The sequence below is a fragment of the Coffea arabica genome, chromosome 8c, assembly GCF_036785885.1.
Source record: "Coffea arabica cultivar ET-39 chromosome 8c, Coffea Arabica ET-39 HiFi, whole genome shotgun sequence".
NCBI lineage: Eukaryota > Viridiplantae > Streptophyta > Magnoliopsida > Gentianales > Rubiaceae > Coffea > Coffea arabica.
The window spans coordinates 2,430,884-2,452,524 of NC_092325.1; the positions used below are offsets into that span (position 1 = coordinate 2,430,884).

Consider the following 21,641-nt stretch of genomic DNA (forward strand, 5'->3'; position numbering starts at 1 on the left):
GTTGGCTAGCAGTAGATTTGATCGCGCAAATGGGGTTTGACGTCCACTGGGAGACAGCACTGTCTGCCATCTCCAAGACCAAACCATTTCGGTAATACTCCCTCCGTCCCGTTTTGTTAGTTTTGATTTTTTCTTCACACAGATTAAGAAAGTGTAATTAATTTAGTTGGAAACATAAATTTAGATTAATAATTTTCTAAAATACCCTTATACTAATCACGAAAAGTGCCAATTAATATCAGTTACAGCTAATGGGTTAGTATTGGAAAAACCCAACGTATTCAATGTAGTGGGTTAGTATTTAATAACAATAATGTATTAATAACAAGATATTTAATAAGGGTATTTTAGACAATTTGAAAGATTACTACATTTCTTAATGGGAAAGTGGACTACAATTTGGCACAGATGAAAAAGGAAAACAAGACTATCAAAGTGGGACGGAGGGAGTATGTATTTGGAGTTATTTTTGATATATTGTTTGGATATGATGTTTTTGGAGTTGTTTTTTAAATACATATTTATTGTAACATTTGAAATGTGAAAAATAATTTTTCAAAAACAGATTCAAAAACAAGGAATTCAAACAGACCCGTTATTTTCCAAAGTACCATTTCATCATCCTATACGTCATCAATGAGTTCTGATTATGTGAGAGGGAAGGGTCAGAAGCGGTTGGAACTTGGACTCTTGAGCAAGGTTCTAAAACCCAGACCACTCATTAACCCAAAAATGAATGGGTCAACGGTCATTGGATCAACCGTCGGACTAATCATTATTAACTTGTGATGTCATAATTACATTATAAATATTATTAATAAATATTAAATATCTAAAAAAAATTAATATTTGTAGAAACTTAAGTCATATCATTAAAGATAATCACTTCAATTCTCATTCTATTTTTCTAAATAGTATTATTTATTTGAAACTCAAAAATAGCCTTTATAAGTTAGAGGTTTAAATCATATTATTTCATGTATTTGTAATTTTCCTAAATTATATGAGCACTAGTTTATATGATAAAAATTAAAAATATAAAAGGCATTAACAAATAAATGAAATGCATTCAAGATTAAAGAAAAAATAATACAGTTGTATATGTTATAAAATTTTTTTCACGGGTGTCTATTAGGCACTTGTTAACACATTTAAAATTCACCTAACTTATCATGTATATATATATATATACTAATAATTATTATCATTGCATTTATGTATTTTTCTTATTTAATTTTACTTACCTTCTCTTGTATTTATTTTTTTCTAATTAATCTTACATTTCTAAAAATGTAGCACCCGAAATATATTTTAACGAGCATCCAGTGGGCACCCATTATAAAGACCCTATGTTATAAATGTTAGACAAGAGTTAGTATGTAATTATGGAGGAGTCAAGAGAAATGAGTAGAATAAGACTATAATTGTTATTGTCTAATTAGTTAGAGATAATTATGAATGGGTAATTAGTAAGATATTAAATTTGAAATATCATTAATGAGATTGGTTGATCAAATTCAAAATTGTCGACTTAATTAAGGTTGGATATTGAACCAAACCTCACAAAACCATTTCGGTTCAATGGTTTAGTAGTTGAATCGGACGATTCAACTAATTTAATGTAAAATTGATGCTATTAGGTTTTTGAAGCTAATCCAGACCAGAAAACCGGCCGGTTGACGGTTCGGGTTGGGTTTTAATGCTGTCGAGTCTTGACTTCCAACTCCTACATAAGCGTCTAAATTGCCACGTCAGATTCAGAATTCAGAATTCTTGAACGGCCGCAACAAATTCCAACAAGGTCTGTTCTCTCTGTCTCCCACTTCCTATCCCAAATCTCGGGGTTTTTGTTGTGAATTGAACAAAAATTTATGTTTCAATTTGCTTGAATTTTGATTTCTGATCTATGTTGGAGCTTATTTGTTTAATTTGATACCAATATTTGGTTTGTTTGTAGAATTGTTTATGGATATATTGATAAGATGGATAATCTGTGGATGGAAATTCAGAAACTTAAAAACTTGTAAATTGGGTTTTGTGGTTGATTGTTTTTCAGCTGAGCAGTTGCGGGTTATTATTTATTGGAAAAATATAAGGAAACGAATCAGGAAAAATTTGCAGGTTGTGTAGGATTCTTGAAGGTTAGTGTTTTTTTAGATTGATATAAAGAGTTTTTTGTTTACGGATTAATCTTGTATAAATCGTCACCGTTTGTCAGACGAAGGATTTTTTACACGCGTGGGTCAAGATGCTTGAAACTGCAGTGAATTGCAGAACAGATTATGATAAAGAAGAAGTCTTAAGCAGAGTAAGAGGGCAGCTTGTGTAATACTAGCTGTTAATAGAGATATTTGTTGTAGCGGCCTTAGCTGAAATCTAAGTTGTTAATTAGATCATTAAAAAGTTGACTTATTTAGTTTAGGGAAAATCAACAAGTTTAGTGAGTGCTTGTTGTCCTGTAATTTATTGGAACATGTGTAGATAAAATTAATAATGGATATTGTTTAATTCTAAAGAGTAATGGAAGGTGCAGGTGATATGTTTTAGCAGGATTTCAGGAACATTTCCTTCTGTTAGCTATGATGAGTGTGAGAGTAGGAGGAATTGCGATGCAGAAGCTGTTTGGGAAAAATAAGGACGGAGTTGAGTGGTAGGGCAAGACTAGAAGTTATAAGTTGTAAGGGAGATAACGATCGAAACCATAAGAGTTAAACAGTATTTTCTTTCATAAATAAGTATTTCAAGATCTTCATTCAACACAATCGTATCTTTGGCTTCTTTCTGTGAGATAAAAGGATGTAATTTTGCTTGCTAGTATACTGTTGAAGTCATATACTTCTGACTTAGGATTTCAGACTTTGTCCTGATGAGCTGAAATCTTCTGTAGCTAATGCGTTATCCTTACCTTCTGGATCCTGTAACTCTTTTTACTTGCAAACTTAGTTTATACGATGATGATGATCAGCCCAATAATCAATTGCTTTTGACAAATATTAGTAGCAAGATTTGCTCAATTGAAGTTCGGTTCCAAGTTTCTTAGGAGTAGAGAATGTTGTTTTCCAATTTGTGAAAATCATCCTATAAGGCAAAAAATTTTGATTGCTTCCAATATTTGGTAGAGATAGCACAGTTAGATATATGTATTGAGGTGATTGATTTATCTTTCATAATGGATACTGCCATTCTACCACGCGCTAATTGCGTCCAGTACCCAGTTTGATCATACCTATGTTACTTGGACTTGTCTCTCCTTAGCTGTATGATTTGCAGACATGAAACGGCTCTGTTTTTGGTACTGGATTTTTATGTGACACTTCAAATGAAGTCAAGGGCGCATCATAGATGCTGAAGAGAGTAAAAGGTGGAGAGTTGATTCGTACAAGAATCATATCTCAGTTGGAACAACTTTATGTGCCTGAGTAGAGATTGGTTATAATTTTCATTTCTTTCCTTTTCTTTTAGCATGTGCTGGCTTTATTATTCCTATTTTTACTTATGTGACTTTTGCGGAAAGTTTTTTCATGTTGGATCCCACTTGTTTGTTAGTCTTACATCTCTGTAATTACATCAAGTCAATTCTGGCAAGAGAAAATTAGTTGTTGTCGATATGTATTGGCTTTCTAATTTGCCTGTCAGATGGGACTTGACTAGAGCAGTAAATGTGAGTTTAGTTTTTCTGAACTTCTGAGATACATGTCTCAAGGATGTCTGACTGCATGACTATGTACTAAATGATAAGTTCCCTGTTTATCAATTTGCTTTCTGGTACTTATTTTTGTTATCTAAGCATATTTTCTCTAATGATGCCTGTCTGTCATATGTTAGCCAATTTTCCTAGAATTTATTTTTGTACATTTTCTTTTTTTTTTGGGGGGGGAGGGGGGTGTTGGAGAAGATAATTGACAACTATTTGGAAATCTTGTGGTTTTGACTTTTGGCATTTTTTACTGAGGACCTTTCATTGTCAGGAGATTTGCTTTTTATGGATCCCAGTGCCCTGGAAAAGGAGGCTTCTTTGGAGGTCGCACGTGAATCGCTTATTGCCATCTCGTACTCTGTTCCAGATACAATTCTCAGTTCAGTTGTAGTGGAAACTTTGAACACTGGACACCAAGTGGTGGCAACTAACAGTGACGGAGCTGACAAATTCAGGTCCAAACTGATCTCCATTTCTGACCTCCGGTCTCCAGATATTGGAATTATCAGATGCAATGGGCATCATGAGATTAGCTGTGATCATATGTGAGACATGGTTGATAGTTTAAAACAACTTATTTAGTTTGCTTTGCTTTGTGTGCCCTATCAAAATAGTGTGTGGTGTGGTCTATGCTTCTGCAGTGTGAAATGTACAGAGTGTAAACTCTTTGCGAAGTTATGCTTTCAGATTCCTCTGGCAGAAACCTTTCCTTCTTTGTGAAAGTAAGACATGAAAATTTTCTCTTGATTTCTAAATATAGGAGGTATATTGCTGAATTATTAATGAATAAAATGTTGATGATTTGGCCATGCTTCATTTCTAATACATTCCCATCTCAGGTCATAAAGTACGTAAATATTTGCAAAAGCTATCAGTGAGACAATATGTGTCTTTAGCAGACAGAGTTTTTACACTTAGGCATCGAAATAATAGTGAATCAACATGCTATTAGAGCAGATTAGCTGATCCTTTTCAAACGATTTTTTTTTCTTTGCAAAGATTATCATCTTTCAGGATCAATTCAATCAATTACTGGGTTAATTTGGACTCAGGTTGTCACCCTTTACACTCTTGTCCTGGAGGTTAAACTTAAATGGCAGACCTGTTCCACTTAGCTTCTCTTCAGTTATTCTAGATAGTTGCTTCACCATGGATGGTGTGAGATGATTTATCCAATCACCGACCTTTCCATTTCTGAGATAAGCGACCCTTTCTATGCTTTTATTGTCCGTTACACTCACTTTAAACTCCTCCAAGTTATCGAACTGCAGATCTTTGATATTTCTTCTATTACACCTGCTTTCTCCTCTTCCCAGCTAAATGGCAAAGCCTAGAAGTCTGCTAGTCTTTTCAATTGGGGTATAATGTTTTCTTTCATGTCTTCATAAACATTACCTTTTCTGGATTCTCTAAGCTTTGTTTCCGGTATCCCAACACATGCTTCCAGTATGGACCACATGCCCTGACTCCTTTGCAATACATGTCAAATGCGTCTTCAAGCAATTTAGGCCTAGTTTTACTTGCATTCGCCACAAGGAGACAAAATTAACTCCTGGGTTATGGCAAATATAGAGAACTCGACACTTGCTGCTCTTGATGGATTCTGGCAACAGTGAATATGGAACATGAGTGGTAAAAGGTCGAGGAGATGGAAGACCAGAGAAGTCAGGAAGCTGGCTGGTTCCGTTTACCTTGTACTCAAAGATAGGTACAAGTGCATGAGGATCTGATGAGATGAGATTCTGGCAATCGATGCCCACGAGATTTTTATGGTTTACGATTGCATATGCTGATGGTTTCAGCCAAATTGTGCCTGTTCTTGGTAAAGAGGTGACAATGGTACCGCTGTCTTGTGCTTTGTGGGTGTTTTCGAGATGCGAGTATGCCTTGTAGTTCCCTGGTGTTTTCGAGATGCGAGTATGCCTTGTAGTTCCCTTGCATGGAACCAACAGCCTTGGCATTGGTGAAGACAATTGGTTCGCCAGCCCTGGAGAAAAATATAGTTTTGATACTCAAATTTTGACACGAGCAGTTTTAATCCCCAAATTTTGGACAAAAATAAATTTGGTATCCAAACTTTCAATATTTGAGCACAATTAGTAACCTTAGTGGTTTTTTTCCAAATTATTTTCACGTGATAGTCATATGTTCGGCAAATATTGTATAAAAAATGCCACAACAACGTCAAATATTTTTCTGACACTAAGGTGAAGATGAAATACAGCAAAAGAAGGAGAAAAGGAATAAAATGACTAGAGTTGGGTAAATGATTAAAGTTTTTAAAATATCTTTCTTGGTACTTAGTGTCAGAAAAATATTTTACGTTTCTTTGGCATTTTTTTTATGCAATAGTTGTTGGATATGCTACTATCATGTGACCCTTTTCAATAGTATTTTGGAAAAAAAATTGTCAAGGGTACTAAATGTGCTCAAATATTGAAAGTTTGAGAATCAGATTTATTTTATCCAAAGTTGGGGGATTAAAACTACTCATGTGTCAAAATTTGGGTACCAGAACTACATTTTTCTCAAATAAAGAGAGAGGAGCAGTTCCTTGAATTCATCTGTGAAATCACCATCCTACTTCTAAAGTTCAAATTAGATTCTATCAAAATTGATTCGTGAGTCTAGATAAAGTCAAGAAACATATAATCCAAGAAAATATAATTGGTTGACATGATTTCATATTATTAGTCATACTTTTTTAATGCACATTGTCGAATATTAATTTTATTATTTGAACATACTAATCAAATTGTAGTATGGATAGGCATTGAGTATTCATGCTCACGATAGTTTCGATCTAGTTCTTTTTTCTATCTATTGTGAGGATTTGGATCAGAGTTTGAATATGAATAAATTTAGTGAGTGTAAATCTAAATAAGTAATCTAAACCAAACCCTAATCACTAACATGTCTAATGATGAGGAATGGGATGCCTCTAATCATAACTAAGGATACCAAGCTTAACTACTTACCATCAAACATTATACAATTGTAAATAAGTTTTTCCATTTTTGTACAGTATGAGTATGTATGACTAGGGGTGATAATGAGTCGAGTCAAGCTCAGGTAATGCTATATTCAATTTCGAATTTGATGATAAGCAAGTCTATTCAAACTCGAACTCGATTTGAATGAGCAAAAACTTATGTAGCTCAACTCGACTTGAGCAAAGAGCAATTAAAGCTCGAACTCGATTTGATAAGTTTAATACTGTTTTCAACCCTTATTAAACTCGAATACTTGAAAACTCGAAATACAAAACTTCATGTAAATTATTTAAAACATAAACCTGTATTGGTCATTTCATAATCAAAATAAATATATTATATAAATAATAAAATTAATCGAGCTACTCGACAAGCACTCAAATAGCACCGAGACAAGCTCGAACTCGATTTAATTTTTGTATTGAATTACTCGAACTTGGTCAAACTGAGCCTGAGCGGAGCGTTTGACCGAACAGCTCGCAAGTAGCTTGATTCGCCAGCACTCTATATATGATAGGGTTTATACATTAAACAATTTTTTTCAATTCTTTTTTTTTTTCTAAACTTAAAAGCCAAATCTCCCTAAAAATTCATTGAAGATTCCACAATTGACAATTGGTCCGATGATAGTTAATCAACACCAGCTAGTAGACCTCTGTAACTTTTTTTTTCCCCTCCAGTTTAAATATCCAAGCTTGATAGCCTAACATAGAACAATAGTTGAGGATGTCCTATGAACCAATAATTAAGGATGTCCACTTTGAGTAATTCATTAATTGAAGCAAACTGATGCTCAAACTTAACCCGCATAACCCATGATTAGGGAACAATATAAGGATTTAAATGTAATTGGAGTGATTAATGATCTTTGTTCCCAATCTATTAGTTCGATTTTGGATTACCTCTCTAGTTTTTGTTACAATGACTGAGAAAAATAATAAGAGAAGTAAAGGACTAGAGTTTATTTCTTTGTAAAGCTGATATTTAACTCACAACATGAAATTGCTCTATTTATAGAGTTCAAAACAACCCCACTATCTATCCCACTAACTTCACTAACTCCACTAGCTATTCCACTAATTTTACTAGTTATTCCACTAACTCTACCAATTAGGTAGAACAAAACAAACAAACATGATTAACTAACAATAGTAAATATTTCTAACAATCTCTCTCTTAAACTGAAAGTTCTTCAAACAGTCAGTTTAATAGGACTTATCAATTGCATAGATTCCAAGTAGCTTTCCTTAATTTTTGAAACGTGGATAACTTCAATGGCTTAGTCATTATGTCAGCAATCTGATATTCACTTTTGCAGTAAAGAAAATCAATTATTCTACCTCTTGTGAGCTCCGTTAGAAAGTGAAACTTCATGACTAGGTGCATAGTTTTTCTATATAAAACTGAATTTTTAGAGAGTTTGATGACAGAACTATTGTTACAATAAATTATAGTAGATCATTCTTGCTGAAAATGCAATTCTTGAAGGATATTCTTTAACCAAATTGCTTGATAGGTACAAACCATTACAATTACGTACTCTGTTTCAATTGTTGATAAAGAAATAATTAGTTGTTTTTTTAACACCATGAAATCGTAACTGAACTCATCATAAATATATGCCAAACATACTTTTTCTATCATCAAGATTGTCTGCATAGTCATTATCAATAAAACCAAATAAATTTGATTTTTCATCATTCTTGTAGAACAATCCATATTCAATGGTTCCCTGCAAGTATCGAAGAATCCTTTTGGTAGTTAGAAGATATATCTCCCTTGGATTTTTCATGTATTTACTAATAAGACTTACTGCATGCATAATATCCGGCATTGTGGCTGTCAAATACATGAGACTTCCTACAATTTGATTTTAAAGGGTGCTATCAACCCTCTTTTCTTTAGATTCTTTGATGAGTTTTAAATCCATTTTAACTGGCATATTAACAAAATTATAATTATTCATTTGAAACCTGTTCAAAATTTCTTATACATATTTTCTTTGAGAGACAAAAATTTCAGCAACAGATTGCAACACTTCAATGTTAAAAAAATAATGCATCTTTTCAAGGTCAGACATATCAAATTCACCCATCATAAATTTTTTAAATTTCTCAAATATGGCACTATCATTTTCAGTTAAAATAAAATCGTCAACATATAATCAAATAATGAGTAATTTACCTCCATCTTCAATCTTTATATAAAGTGTATAATTATATGGATACTTTTTAAATCTCTCCTTAAAAAAAAACATTTATACGAATATACCAAGCATGTGGGGCTTGTTTTAATTCATACAATGCCTTTTTGAGTTTGTATAAACCTTATGTTCACTTCAAACCATCATCTAATCAGGAGGTTGATTAATAAATACCTGTTTCTGTAGATCACCAAATAAAAATACTGATTTCACGTTCAATTGAAAGATAGGCCATGGATGTTTTGCTTCCAGTACTATCACTATTCTGATCGTGTCATGCCTTGTTACTAGAGCAAAAACTTCTCCATAATCCATTCCAAATTCTTGCTTATAGCCTTTAGCTACAAAACATGATTTGTATTTGTCAATTTCTTTATTCTTCTTTAATTTCGTTTTATACACCCACTTGACACCAATTGACTTTTATCCTTCTGAAAGATCAGTTAACTCTCATGTGTTGTTTCATTCAATAGTTGCAATTTCTTCATCCATTGCCTTTTGTTACTTTGAATCTTTGATAGCCACTTCAAAACCTGTAGGATCAGAATAAAAAAATATAGCAAAGTATGTAAGTGAGTTCTCAAATTGGTCAATTCCAGTTACTTCATAATCGATCATTCATGCAGGTCTTTTTCTAATATGTTGAAGCCGTCCTTTATCCTCTGCTACTGTCTGGGAACTTGGAATATTATCTGAACATCTAATGGAATTTATTCTGTCAATTGTTGTCTGTTCTCTTCATCAATTCCATCAAAATCAGTAGGTATTTGTTGTTTAATAACATTGCTATTCCATGGTAAAATTCTTTTATATATATAAAAAAAATTACATCCCGATTGATGACAATTTTCTTTGTAATAGAATTATAAAACTTATAAACCTTTGATTGATCACTAACACTAAGAAAAATGCATTTCTTTTCCTTATTATTTAGTTTTATCCTCTTTTGTTCTGGAATATGAGTATAGGTAATGCATACAAAAATTCTGATTAATCCACTATTGGTTTCTATGCATTGCATACTTCTTCAGGCATCACATTTTTCATAGCAAGTGTGAAACTTCTATTCAGTATATGAATGCTCCAATTAATAGTTTCAGGTCAAAATAATTTTAGAACAACACTTCTTTTCAAAATGGTTTTTACCATGTTCAAGATTATATGATTCTTCCTTTCTGAAACACAATTCTACTATGTCGTATAAGCTGCTGTAAATTACTTCTGAATTTCATACTCCGTACATCAATTTACAAATTCTTGTGAGTTAAATTCTCCACTACGATCATTGCAAAGAATCTTTATGAATTTGCTTGCTTCTTTTTTGACAAGAGTCATAAATTTTTAAAAATTGAAAATGGTTCAGATTTTTTCTGGAAAAACTAGACCCATATTTTTTTACTATGGTCATCAATAAATATCATAAAAACACTATAATTATCAATAAACGTCATAAAATAACGTTTTTCACCATTAGATGACGGATTTATGGGTCTGTATAAATTAGAGTGAACCAACTCTAATACGTTCTTAACTGTCCACGATTTTCCTTTTGAAAAGCTATCCCGATATTATTTGCTAACGACACACTTTTCACAAACTTCTGAAAGAATTGTAATTTGAGGTAGACGAGCCACCATATTTTTCTGTTGCAAAGTCTTTAATCTACTAAAATTTAGGTGTCCATAACAAAAATGCCATAACAATGCCACATCTTTCGATTTTGCTGAGAAATATGAATGAGTTGAGTTCTGCAAATAGAATAAGAACATACGATTTGCCATCATCTTAATTTGAGCAATTAAACTCAATTTTGCATTTTGAACCTGACATATTCCATGTTTGATAGAATTCTCGTATCCCTCTTCTAGCAATTGGCTCACACAAAGTAAGTTTGTCTTTAAGTTTGAAACAAAAAGAACATCAGTGATAGTGTGACTAGAATTTTTTTTAGTTTGAATAGTTACCTTTCCTTTTTTCATTATAAAAATTGTAGAGTTATCACCAAATTTGACAGTATTACGGAATAATTTGTCCAATTTAGAAAATGCATTCTTATCTCTACATATATGGTTACTACAATCGTTGTCTAAATACTACATGTCTTGTTAAGTTTCTTCACTCATGTGACACATTATCAAAAGATACTTCTTTTTTTTTTTTTTTTTTTTTTTTGCAAAATTAGTTCTTTCTCCATTTTGTCTATGTAAATTAGTTTGACATTCTGACTAATAATGGTCATACCTATGATATTTGTAGCATTCAACATTAGACTTATCTACTGACTTTGGTTTTGAATTATTGATGGATGGCCTCCTTGTCCTCTTCTTCTTTTTTGAAATTGATTTTCTTAGTGATGGTATTGTTGTTATTGGTTACTACGATCATTGTTTCTGCCTCTGCCTCCTCTCCATGTTGGGTGACTTTTTGTTGAACTCTTCAATGCTTGTTCCTCTTTTTCTTGCTGGTTAATTTTTTGCTCATAGACCAACGGAAAGCTCTACAACTCATCAATTGAAAGTGCATCAATGTCTTTCAATTCCTCTATAGATTATACAACAAAATTAAATTTTATTGTCATCGATCGAAGGATCTTCTCAATAATGGTGACGTCCTCCAAATTCTCTCCATGGATCCTCATCTTGTTCGCGATTGCCATCATTTTTGCGAAATAATTTGTGATCGACTCACTTGACTTCTTGCGTAAAATCTCAAATTTGGTCTGAAGAGTTTGAATCTGCACTAGTTTTGCTTTCGCATTTTCTTGATATTTCTTTTTTATGGAATCTCAAATCTATTTGAAGATATCTTTACTAAAAATTATTTTCAAGATGGCTCGATCAATAGTTTAAAAGGTAATTCTTGAATTTAAGATCCTTCAGTTTCAATGCTTCCAAGTTCCAACTCTATTTTCTACACCTTTGACAATACTACTCCCATTTTTTGTTCTGTTATTCCAAATCCGACAACTTGTCAATGCTCTTTGGATTTTAAGAAGTTCTCCATTAGTATGTTCTAATGATCATAGTGACCTTCAAAGCGAGGAATTGCTGGTTGCACAAAGTTGTTGGTAGCAATCATGACTTACCAACAAAATTTTTACAACTCACTTTTGTTTTACTCAAGAAACTAGCTTTGATGTTACTGTTACAATGACTGAGAAAAATAATAAGAGAAGCAAAGAACTAAACTTTATTTCTTTGTAAAACTAATATTTAATTCATAACATGAAATTGCTCTATTTATGGAGTTCAAAACAATTATACTAACTATCCCACTAACTCTACTGGCCCATTAATTAGTTAGAACAAAACAAACAAACATGATTAACTAATAACAGTAAATATTTTTAACAGTTTTCTCATCCTGGCTTTAAGTAAAAAATGAATAAAAATAACTCCCGAATTTCTTAGAAGGGTAGTCCTGTACAAAGTGGACATTTTATCAAACCGAAGTCTTCTCATGTTTACTTTCGTTTTTCATTTTTTGCCCTTTCCTTTTTCGATGGAGAAAATGTAAGTCGTCCCTCTTCTCAATCTCCCTCTTTGGCTCCTCCATTTTCTCCGAACTCCCGAGTCTTTGGACTTTCCCGCACTATTTTTTATTTAGCAGTCTCAAGTCTTAACAAGTCGTCAACGATTCCACTTTTCAAAGTTCTGATTATATTTTTTTCCCTTCTAACCCTTCTGAGAATCCTAAGTTTCTACTTGTCATTTTTGTTGGATTTCACTGATCTTTGATCTCAATCTTTACACTGCCAATTAATCAAGAATGGTATGCTTTAGTGGATTTTCCTGGTGGGTTTTCGATTTTGGATGCTGCTAGCTAATTCTTTGATATTCAGCCGCAGAAAGTGCTGATTTTTGGAAGTTTTTGATGCTTCAGTTTTCCCGTTGAAGACCATTTTGGAGGTTATTGATGCTGACCCTTTTAGTATTTTGATCTCATTTTTACTGGGTAGTTGCCACTTTTGATCTTTAGTTCTGGAAATTCATCAAGTTTGAACCTTTATTGCTAGTGATAAGATGCTGTTGTTTACGTTTACTAGGAAAAGATTGGTACTTTGTCTGGTAAGTATGGTGAAGGGATCTTGATAGTCAATTCTGTTTGATTGAAAGAATGGCCGCTCATGGGAAATTAAGAATCAAGGACGCGGCTTTTCGCCGTTTCTTGTCTGTAGCTGTGATCACGTTGTTCGGAGCCATTTTGATAATATTTCTTCATAGGTACAGCCCTGTTTCTGATTCTGTAATCAGGGATGCATATGAAAGTGCTGAGAGTTTGCAAGTGACTTTTAATTATAGTCAGAGAACAGAAAATGTGAATCTTCCTAAGCAGAATGAATTGTCAATTCGACTTCAGAAGCAAAATGAGTTACCTCCTAGGAACTTGAATTTATATCCTAAGCTAGCTAAGGATAATATAGTGATAGTTTTGTATGTTCATAACCGGCCCCAATATCTCAAAGTGGTTGTTGATAGCCTCTCAAGAGTAGAGGGGATCAGTGAGACTTTACTTATTGTTAGTCATGATGGATATTTTGAAGAGATAAATAGGATTATCGAAGGGATCAAGTTTTGTCAAGTGAAACAGATTTTTGCCCCTTATTCTCCTCACATCTTTGAGAATAGCTTCCCTGGTGTCTCCCCAAATGATTGTAAGGACAAAGATGATCCTGTTAAGAAGAAATGTGAAGGAACGCCTGATCAGTATGGAAACCACCGGTCCCCGAAGATTGTGTCATTGAAGCATCACTGGTGGTGGATGATGAACACTGTGTGGGATGGGTTAAAGGAGACTCGTCAGCATCTAGGCCATATTCTTTTCATAGAGGAAGACCATTTCATTTATCCTAATGCCTATCGTAATCTTCAGCTACTAACAGAGTTGAAGCCTGTGAAATGTCCTGATTGTTATGCTGCGAATCTCGCGCCATGTGATGTGAAAGCAAAGGGAGAGGGTTGGGAAAGTCTGATTGCAGAGAGGATGGGCAACATTGGTTACGCATTTAATCGGACTGTATGGAAAAAAATACATAGGAAGGCAAAAGAGTTTTGTGCCTTTGATGATTATAATTGGGATATAACAATGTGGGCAACAGTTTACCCTTCATTTGGGGCTCCTGTTTACTCTTTACGAGGACCTCGGACTAGTGCTATTCACTTTGGAAAATGTGGTTTACATCAAGGTCAGGGTGAGAAACAGGCTTGCGTTGATCATGGCTTTTCGAATATTCAAGTGGAAAACATTGACAAAGTTCCCAACATTAAAACAGACTGGGGAGTACATATATATTGGAAACAAGCAGGGTATCAAGCTGGCTTTCGGGGCTGGGGAGGCTGGGGTGATACAAGGGACCGGCAATTGTGTTTGGATTTTGCTAATATGTATGATTTGCGTAGCACTTGACCATCTTTTGGAGCATCTTGATCATTAAACATAGTGAGTTCTGAATTTTTTCCCCCAGTTCTCAAGGATAGCATAAGTAAATCTTACATGTTTGTCACATGAGGGTTAAAGTTTTATTACTTTTGAATGTGTTTTGACTATACCCAAATAAATTCAAAATTTTGCCTTACTATTCTGGAAATTTATTAACTTGTTTAAGCTTTTGTTTCTAATTTTATGGTTATTAGTGGCATTTTCCTTATGAACTTAACTAGAAACTTTTTATTCTTTATTTTTTGAGCTGTAACCTATTACATTTTCTGTGCAGCGTGTGTGTGTGAGATTTAGATGGAGGTAAAATCTTGTGGGGGATAGAAAATTTTTTCTGTACTAAATTGAATTATTAATTGCATATATACAAGTATTAACATCATGTAGAGTGACATGTTGAAACTAAATCCTCCCTGCAAGTGGAGGTGCTTTTTTAATCGGAAAAATTATGAACATTGGTAGCTATGGCTAACTTGTGGATAGTACAATAGAATCACGTGAAAGATAACAAAAGAGTTTATTAGTTGCTTGCTACTTTTCTCTGCCTATTCTGAGAGTACAATTGTCAATATTCGCAGTTAGGCAGAAATTCTTCTTTCTTAGATATTCCTTCTTCTCCTGAAAAATTCTTCCTGCACAAGTTACTCATTCTTCTAATTTGTTCATATGAAAGTTAAGGTTATTATGAGAGTGTTACTAGTCGTATGTCTGCTGTATTGAAGAAGTATGGAAACAAATTTCAGTTTTCACTAGGACTGAGTTTCCTTTCAAAGCAAAGTCCCACGTAAGAAAATGTAGGACATTATGGAAGGTTTATCTTCAGTTCTAAACTTTTTATGAGTGAACGGATACAATTAGGAAGAAGGAAGTGGCTAATCATGATGGCTACAAGCTAAGATCTACTTATTAGTAGAGCTTTGTCCCATACGCATGAAGAATCTCCTTAGAGTTTGGGTTCTTGTGAGATCTTGCATTGGAACCATGCTATTTCTGCACTTTGTAACGTTTAACAAACAAATGAATGTGCCTTCCTTAGCAGATCTTGTACTTGAACAGTCTTCTTACTGCATTGTTTAAGGTTTAACAAACAAAAGAAGACTGAAACTTCAATGGGTTTGGCAGGATAAAACAACTATGGTATGATGTTAGGAATCCTGTTCAAACATAGATTTGGGACATCAGCGAAAAACCAGAGTAACTTTGGACCAATGTTCTTTTTCATTTTTTTTTTCTGGTGGGTTGAGGGAGAAGGATAACATGCTCTTGTTTTTAAGTAAACAAAATTAATCATACCAGAGCTGACTTATTGTATTTTCTTTTTGCCAATATGATTTCTAACATCAAAAAAGCTATCCTAGTTTCGTAGGAAGTTTCTGATTCTAAGCATGTTCTGGTTGCATCCTTGTGTAGTAACATGTTACAAACTGTCAGAAACTTTTATCTCCTTTCTGCTTCTGTTTCCCCTTTCACTCTCTGTGTATCCCACCAGTCCATCCACTGGAACACGAATTGATATTTCTTGTCAATGGCAGCTCCCAAAAAGAAAACAGGACAGCATCACCAACCAAAAGGCAGAGAACTGAAGATAAGATGAAAGCCCCTAAGAATTCATGTCTAAGGGACATGTTGTTCAGTGTATAGTCATTATATTAGCTATTAGTGCTAATAAATTCCAGTGCCAAATTCAAATTTAGCACCTAATATTGTTCAGTTATAATACTTAATTAGCTTTGCGTATTACGATTCATGCTGATATGAGATATCCATCATGTAGTATGTAATGTATCAACAGTATACTCATTGCGGTATTGCATTCCTGCGGTTGTTTGGCGTACTAAAGTATCAAGGAATTATTTCTTTTTCCCTTTTCATCCTGTTTCTTTCATTTTTCGAGTACCTGTTAATCTGAAATAATTTGTTTGCTATCTTCTATATCCCTTTTTTTTCATGTGAAATACCTCTAATTTACGCTCCTTCTTCCCGCACCACTTCACCCCTTCCTCTCTGTATTATGCTTGTCATGTTGATAAAGTCAAAGCACTTTTTAGTTTCTTCTTTCAATATAGTCCAAATGCATTGCAATGTACCCCGTCTCTTCTTCTTCTTCTTCTTCTTCAGGCTTGCTAAAAACTTTGGGAAAATGACATCTTTAGTTCCTAACGTTTTTTTCGTCCATCACTTCTAAAATGAAGCAAACTAGTACCACCAGAATGACAACTTGATATAGATTTTAAGATACAGTTGGAACATCACTTTAGTTTCTTCCAAGCCGCTACACGTGCATCCTATGACATGAGACCTCGTTACACGAACAAGTACACTGCCAAAGAAAGACAAAAGAAAAATCCTTTTATCAACGAAATGGATTTGGGACAGGTGAGGTTGAGATTTTTGTACGAGTGTGTAGTCGTTATATTTCTTATATGATATGATATATACTCATAAGCTTTGTTGTACTCGTATGTATGATATTTTTTTCAGAGTAAATTTTATATACGCTGTCAGTGTATACACTGTTACGATTGAATAGATAAAACATGAGCTTGTGACATATGTCTAATGGTGATAGTGTAAACATTCACAGTGTATATAAGATTAATCCTTTTCTTTTGACGCATTCTCTAATTCAATGTATGACAACAACCTAGTACCAATTGCACCAAAAGCAATTGTATTGTACCTACCTAATCCCTCAACAAGATAAACATAATTGCCCATTAATGGTTCATCCACAAACCCAGCATTAAATTGATGCCAAGACCATCCCAATACGGTTAGTTAAATAAGGATCATTTTCATTAGGAGCTTATCCCATGAGTCCCACCCAGATTTCATTTATTAATAGGTGAAAGGTTGTGTCTATCGCTATACAATGTCCTTTGCTACGCTATTGCCTCCAAATATAATTGATCCCAACTTTTCCAAATATAAGTCACTGTCGCATTCCTCCGTTTGATCACTTGGTTGAGTTTTGACAACGTAGCTAAGGGAGTAGAGATGGAAATGGGGCAGCGACGGTTGCACCTGAGCGGTTGATGGCCATGATTTGGCCTCAAAAATTTGTGCGGCTGAGATTACAAGTTGTAACTCGATTTTCACGCCATGTGTGGGCCCCACAAAAATTTGCTCTAAAGTTACGCGATGTGTAAAAAAAGTTACACGATGTACAAAGAAAGTTACGCGCAGTTGATAATGACCAAAACCGCCTGGGACGGTTGCAGGTGCAACCGTCCGTGCCTCGAGTCCGTAGAGATCACCTTCAATCAGTCATATTCGTAACTCAGATTGTCGGCCATGAATGATTAGTTCCAAAACATAGGACCCCTACGAATTATTATATGTGTTTTTAGAGGTGTTTTTTGAAATATTACATTATAGAATTATAGGTCAAAAACTTGTTAATGTGGATGTGTTTTAGCGTGTTTTTTAAAAATTTTAAATTTTATTGAGATATTTTTGAAAATTTATTGAATATTTCACCATACACAACCGCCGCCAGGCTTCACCTCCTCCCTCTTCCATTATCGCCACTGTCCCTCCTGGCCCCCCTTCCTCCTCCTCTCTCCTTTCTTTTTCCTTTTTCTTTCCCTTCTTCCTCCTTCCTCCTTCCTCCTTCTTTCTTCTCCTTCCTCTTCCTCTCCTCTCCCAAATCGGATGTGGCTGTCAGTGTTCATAAGGTGGAGGTGTTGGGGGGCATTGTTAGTTGTTCTGTTCATGGTAAAAGCCTCGAGCTGGGGGCTTAAGCCCCACGAATTGCAATTCTCAATAATTCAAGAATTAATAAGATGCTAGAAATATTCAATATTTATTAAAAATGATAAAATGCCAACTGACTATATAACATCTAATCAATAGAATGATAACTAAACATGAAAAAGAACTTGAAAGGGTTATAAAGTTCAGAAATTCAAAGCACATTAGCTGTAAATTGTGATTTCAAAGAGCACGAAAAAACGATTAGTTATTTGATCGAACTACGAAAATTAATATAGTGCACATAAGGGTACGTAGTAGAAAAAAAACACTAAAGAGCTCCATTTGTGCTGTGATTTTTTTTTTTTGAATATTTTTTCTTTTATTTTTCTTTGTTCTAACAAAAGGATTTAGGTGAAATATCGAACTTCACTGCTAGAGGTGTTGTTGAGGCAATAGCCTAATACTGTTGACCGCTCTGGAGTATGGTCATTCTGCTTTTCTTATAATTTTTTCCCTCTCTTTCTTGAATTTGGATTTTATGCATTGCATTTTTTGCAGAATTTTTGGTATTTTGTTTCTTTTTTTGGACATAGGCCTATTAGTCAATTTAAGAAATAGCCTAACATCATTTGATATCTGTTTAAGTAACAAGGGGTGACTGCTATTTCCAAATAACCTGTTGTAGTGGCTTTGATGAATCTTCCCAACAAACATTCACCCAAATTGTACAATAGCAAAACACGGAACAAGACAAAAGCAACGACATTAAGACCTTCAAACTCCTGGCTTAATTTTAGCACTCAATCATCAATTATCGATAGCAGTTGAATTTAGGGCAGCAAACTTTAGCAGCTCTTCATCCTTCTCAAATATGGACATATTTGATTCCTCCAGTGTCACTAGAGCTTCTATGCCTCCTGATTTCGGGTTATCCAGCAAATGAAAGGTATTTTTCATCTGACTAGTGCTAGTTCCCACCCATATTGGTCTTCCCCAACCAAAGTTGACTAGATTAAACGGATATCTACACAAGCTGCTACATCTGTAGACCTCAATTTCGCCCTGATTTTGCCTCATCACTTTTCTTGCCCCTTCAATGGACTCACATATAAGTGAGTAGCAATTATCAGCACTTAATCCACTCCCAAACTTCTCAGAAAACCCTTGAGCTGCTTTCTTCAGTGCAGAGATAATTGTTGTCATATTCTTGTCTTTTTCATCAATTGTCATGATTGAGAAAAACCAAGAAAAATTTCCAGCACAATTATCTGGCAATGGTGGGACAACTCGGGGGCGCATATTTGCAGCCTGCATTAACATTGATGGCCTTGACATGCCTGATTTTGCCTCTGATGCAGCCATAGCACACTTGTAAATCAGTGCAGCCACAACTTCAACCCTACTAGGACTATGAATTTTTCCCAAATCATCGGATACCATAGTCTTGAGGTCAGAGAGCTTGGAAGGATTAAAAGAAAACCTCCTCGTGACAACATTAATGTTCTTGTCAAGGTTAATTCCGGGGACAGTGATTTCACCCTTATACGGTGAGATCACTTGTTGTGTAAGGAACATGGGAGAGACCATAGAACCACTAGCTAGAGCAGCCCAATCATTGATGAATCCAAGCAAAGCACAGGCATCAGTAACCTTGTGTAGCATGGACACGCTGATTGCTGTTCCTCCACAGCTGAAATAGGTTACTTGCACAATAAAGGGACTTCCCTGGAAAGATTCATTGAACAGCATTCCAGGTGGAGAGAACAAATCCATGGTCTCCGGGTCAGGGTTCTTCAGGACATCAGAGATTTTGCATTCTATACGGGCTTCGTAGAAATCGAGTCCTTCATCATTACAATCAATCGAGTCCTTGTTAGGGGCTAGTCTTCCAGCAAAAGGGTAGTAATGAGTCAGGGTTTCTGATAGAGATTTCTTGAGATGAGAAGATACGGTAGTGTTGTTGGATGAATTATCAGAATCAGGTGGTGGGTAGAAGAGAACTATAGGGAGGTAGAAATGTGGGGAAAGCTGATCTAACACAGAGAGATTGTAAGTCTTCAAGTGTTCTGAGGTAGGAAGGGAGGGCTTGATGAGAACCTTTGAGATCATTTGAGGCTTTACGCTTGCCATTTCAATGCCAAATTTACTTTGGTGGGAACCTTAAAGATAGAAGTATATATAAGGGTTATGACCAAGTTACACAGGTTTGTTAGTTAAAGCAACTCAATTAGTCTCAATATTTTCGAATACCCAAAAAAAAAAATTGTAGGCTATAACTTTTGAGTTTTTTCTTGCTATATATATATATACTCTCTTCGTCCCACTTTGATAGTCTTGGTTTTTTTTCACACAGTTTAAGAAAAAATAGTTAACTTTGTTGGAACAATCAATTTAAGTAACTATTTTCCTAAAATGCCCTCACATTAATTAGAGTACAACTTTATGGGAAGTTGAATTGATGGTAAAAAAAAAAAATCAACTCTCATTAAATGGGATAGGTTTATAGTAACAACAACTTACACTGAATAAGGGTATTTTAGAAAAATTAAAATATAACTACATTTTTCAATTGGAAAGTGGATCATAATTTGGAACAGACGAAAAAGGAAAACAGGACTGTCAAAATGGGACGGAGGGAGTATATATATTCTATTCTATTGTTGGCAAACAAGTCCAATAGTTGGTCATCGACCAATGTAAGAGCTCCAGTTATCATTAAGAAACCTACCATTTTTCATGTGATATACATTTATTTACTGATATATATATATATATATATATATATATAAATATATTCTTGCATGCTCGATTTTTTAGCAGTCAATTAAGGGCATGTGCCCCATTTTTTATCTGCCTTAGCAGGCATTAAAAGGAAAAATTAATGAAATGCAGTACCCAAAACTCTAGGATAGGACCCATCAATCACCAGAAATTGGCTGACAATTCAACGAGTAGACAGATTAGATAATGGTCCATTTATTTCAATTGCTTTTCGGCCAAAATGGTAGAAACATGGCGAACTCATTCTTGGCATCCTGTCTTAATCGCTATGAAATATTCGGTTCAACCATACTCACTGAATCAATAAATCCCAGCCGGTGGTTACCGATCTCTGTCAGGAACAAATTGAAGTTTGAAACTTTAAATAAAGAAAATGAAAGAAAAAAAGAGATAATCAGCCTCATGCTAGTTGGTATTCAAGGTTTTAACGTACGGGAGTGGACCAAAAATAGTAATATTTTTGGGATAATACTTTTTTGATATAATGTGTGTGAAATAAAAAAGATAATTAAAAAATAAATTTACAATACAAGTAAATAAATTTATACAAATAATCCGCTGTTCGAACAAATTCACTAGTGATACACGTCAAGACATTTTTTTTTTTTTTAATGTTATTGGTATTTGGTAGAGAAAAAATTCTCGTAGGTATTGCTGAAAGCATTTAAATTTTGATCGGACCCAAAACCAAATACAACGGCGGCAGAATTATATTGCTGATTGGAGTGGGAACGAAATGAATTCAATTGATTACTCGGGATAGACAATTGTGGTTGGTTTTGTCTTCTTTCGAAGTTCTGTGGCAAGAAAAGGAAATGAGGCCATGAGGGAGAAA

At 34.4% G+C, this 21,641-nt stretch overlaps 3 protein-coding genes and 1 long non-coding RNA gene across 4 annotated transcripts; 2 read left to right on the forward strand and 2 right to left on the reverse strand.

Moving 5' to 3' along the window:
* Positions 1-1,366: 1,366 nt before the first annotated feature.
* LOC113702780 (uncharacterized) lies at positions 1,367-4,506 on the forward strand. The gene is made up of 2 exons (XR_003451266.2): positions 1,367-1,801; positions 3,969-4,506. It is a non-coding gene; the product is annotated as an uncharacterized lncRNA (long non-coding RNA).
* Positions 4,507-5,106: 600 nt separating this feature from the next.
* Positions 5,107-5,658, reverse strand: LOC113703807 (cytosolic sulfotransferase 14-like). Its single transcript, XM_027225288.1, has one exon. The coding sequence runs from the start codon at positions 5,656-5,658 to the stop codon at positions 5,107-5,109; it is 552 nt and encodes a 183-aa protein (XP_027081089.1).
* A 6,722-nt stretch (positions 5,659-12,380) lies between these two features.
* Positions 12,381-16,200, forward strand: LOC113704041 (alpha-1,6-mannosyl-glycoprotein 2-beta-N-acetylglucosaminyltransferase-like). The gene is made up of 2 exons (XM_027225670.2): positions 12,381-14,332; positions 15,862-16,200. The coding sequence occupies exon 1, from the start codon at positions 13,010-13,012 to the stop codon at positions 14,297-14,299; it is 1,290 nt and encodes a 429-aa protein (XP_027081471.2). The 5' UTR covers positions 12,381-13,009; the 3' UTR covers positions 14,300-14,332; positions 15,862-16,200.
* A 2,464-nt stretch (positions 16,201-18,664) lies between these two features.
* On the reverse strand, positions 18,665-20,164 carry LOC113704040 (diaboline synthase-like). The gene has a single exon (XM_027225669.2). The coding sequence runs from the start codon at positions 20,153-20,155 to the stop codon at positions 18,833-18,835; it is 1,323 nt and encodes a 440-aa protein (XP_027081470.1). The 5' UTR covers positions 20,156-20,164; the 3' UTR covers positions 18,665-18,832.
* Positions 20,165-21,641: the final 1,477 nt, after the last annotated feature.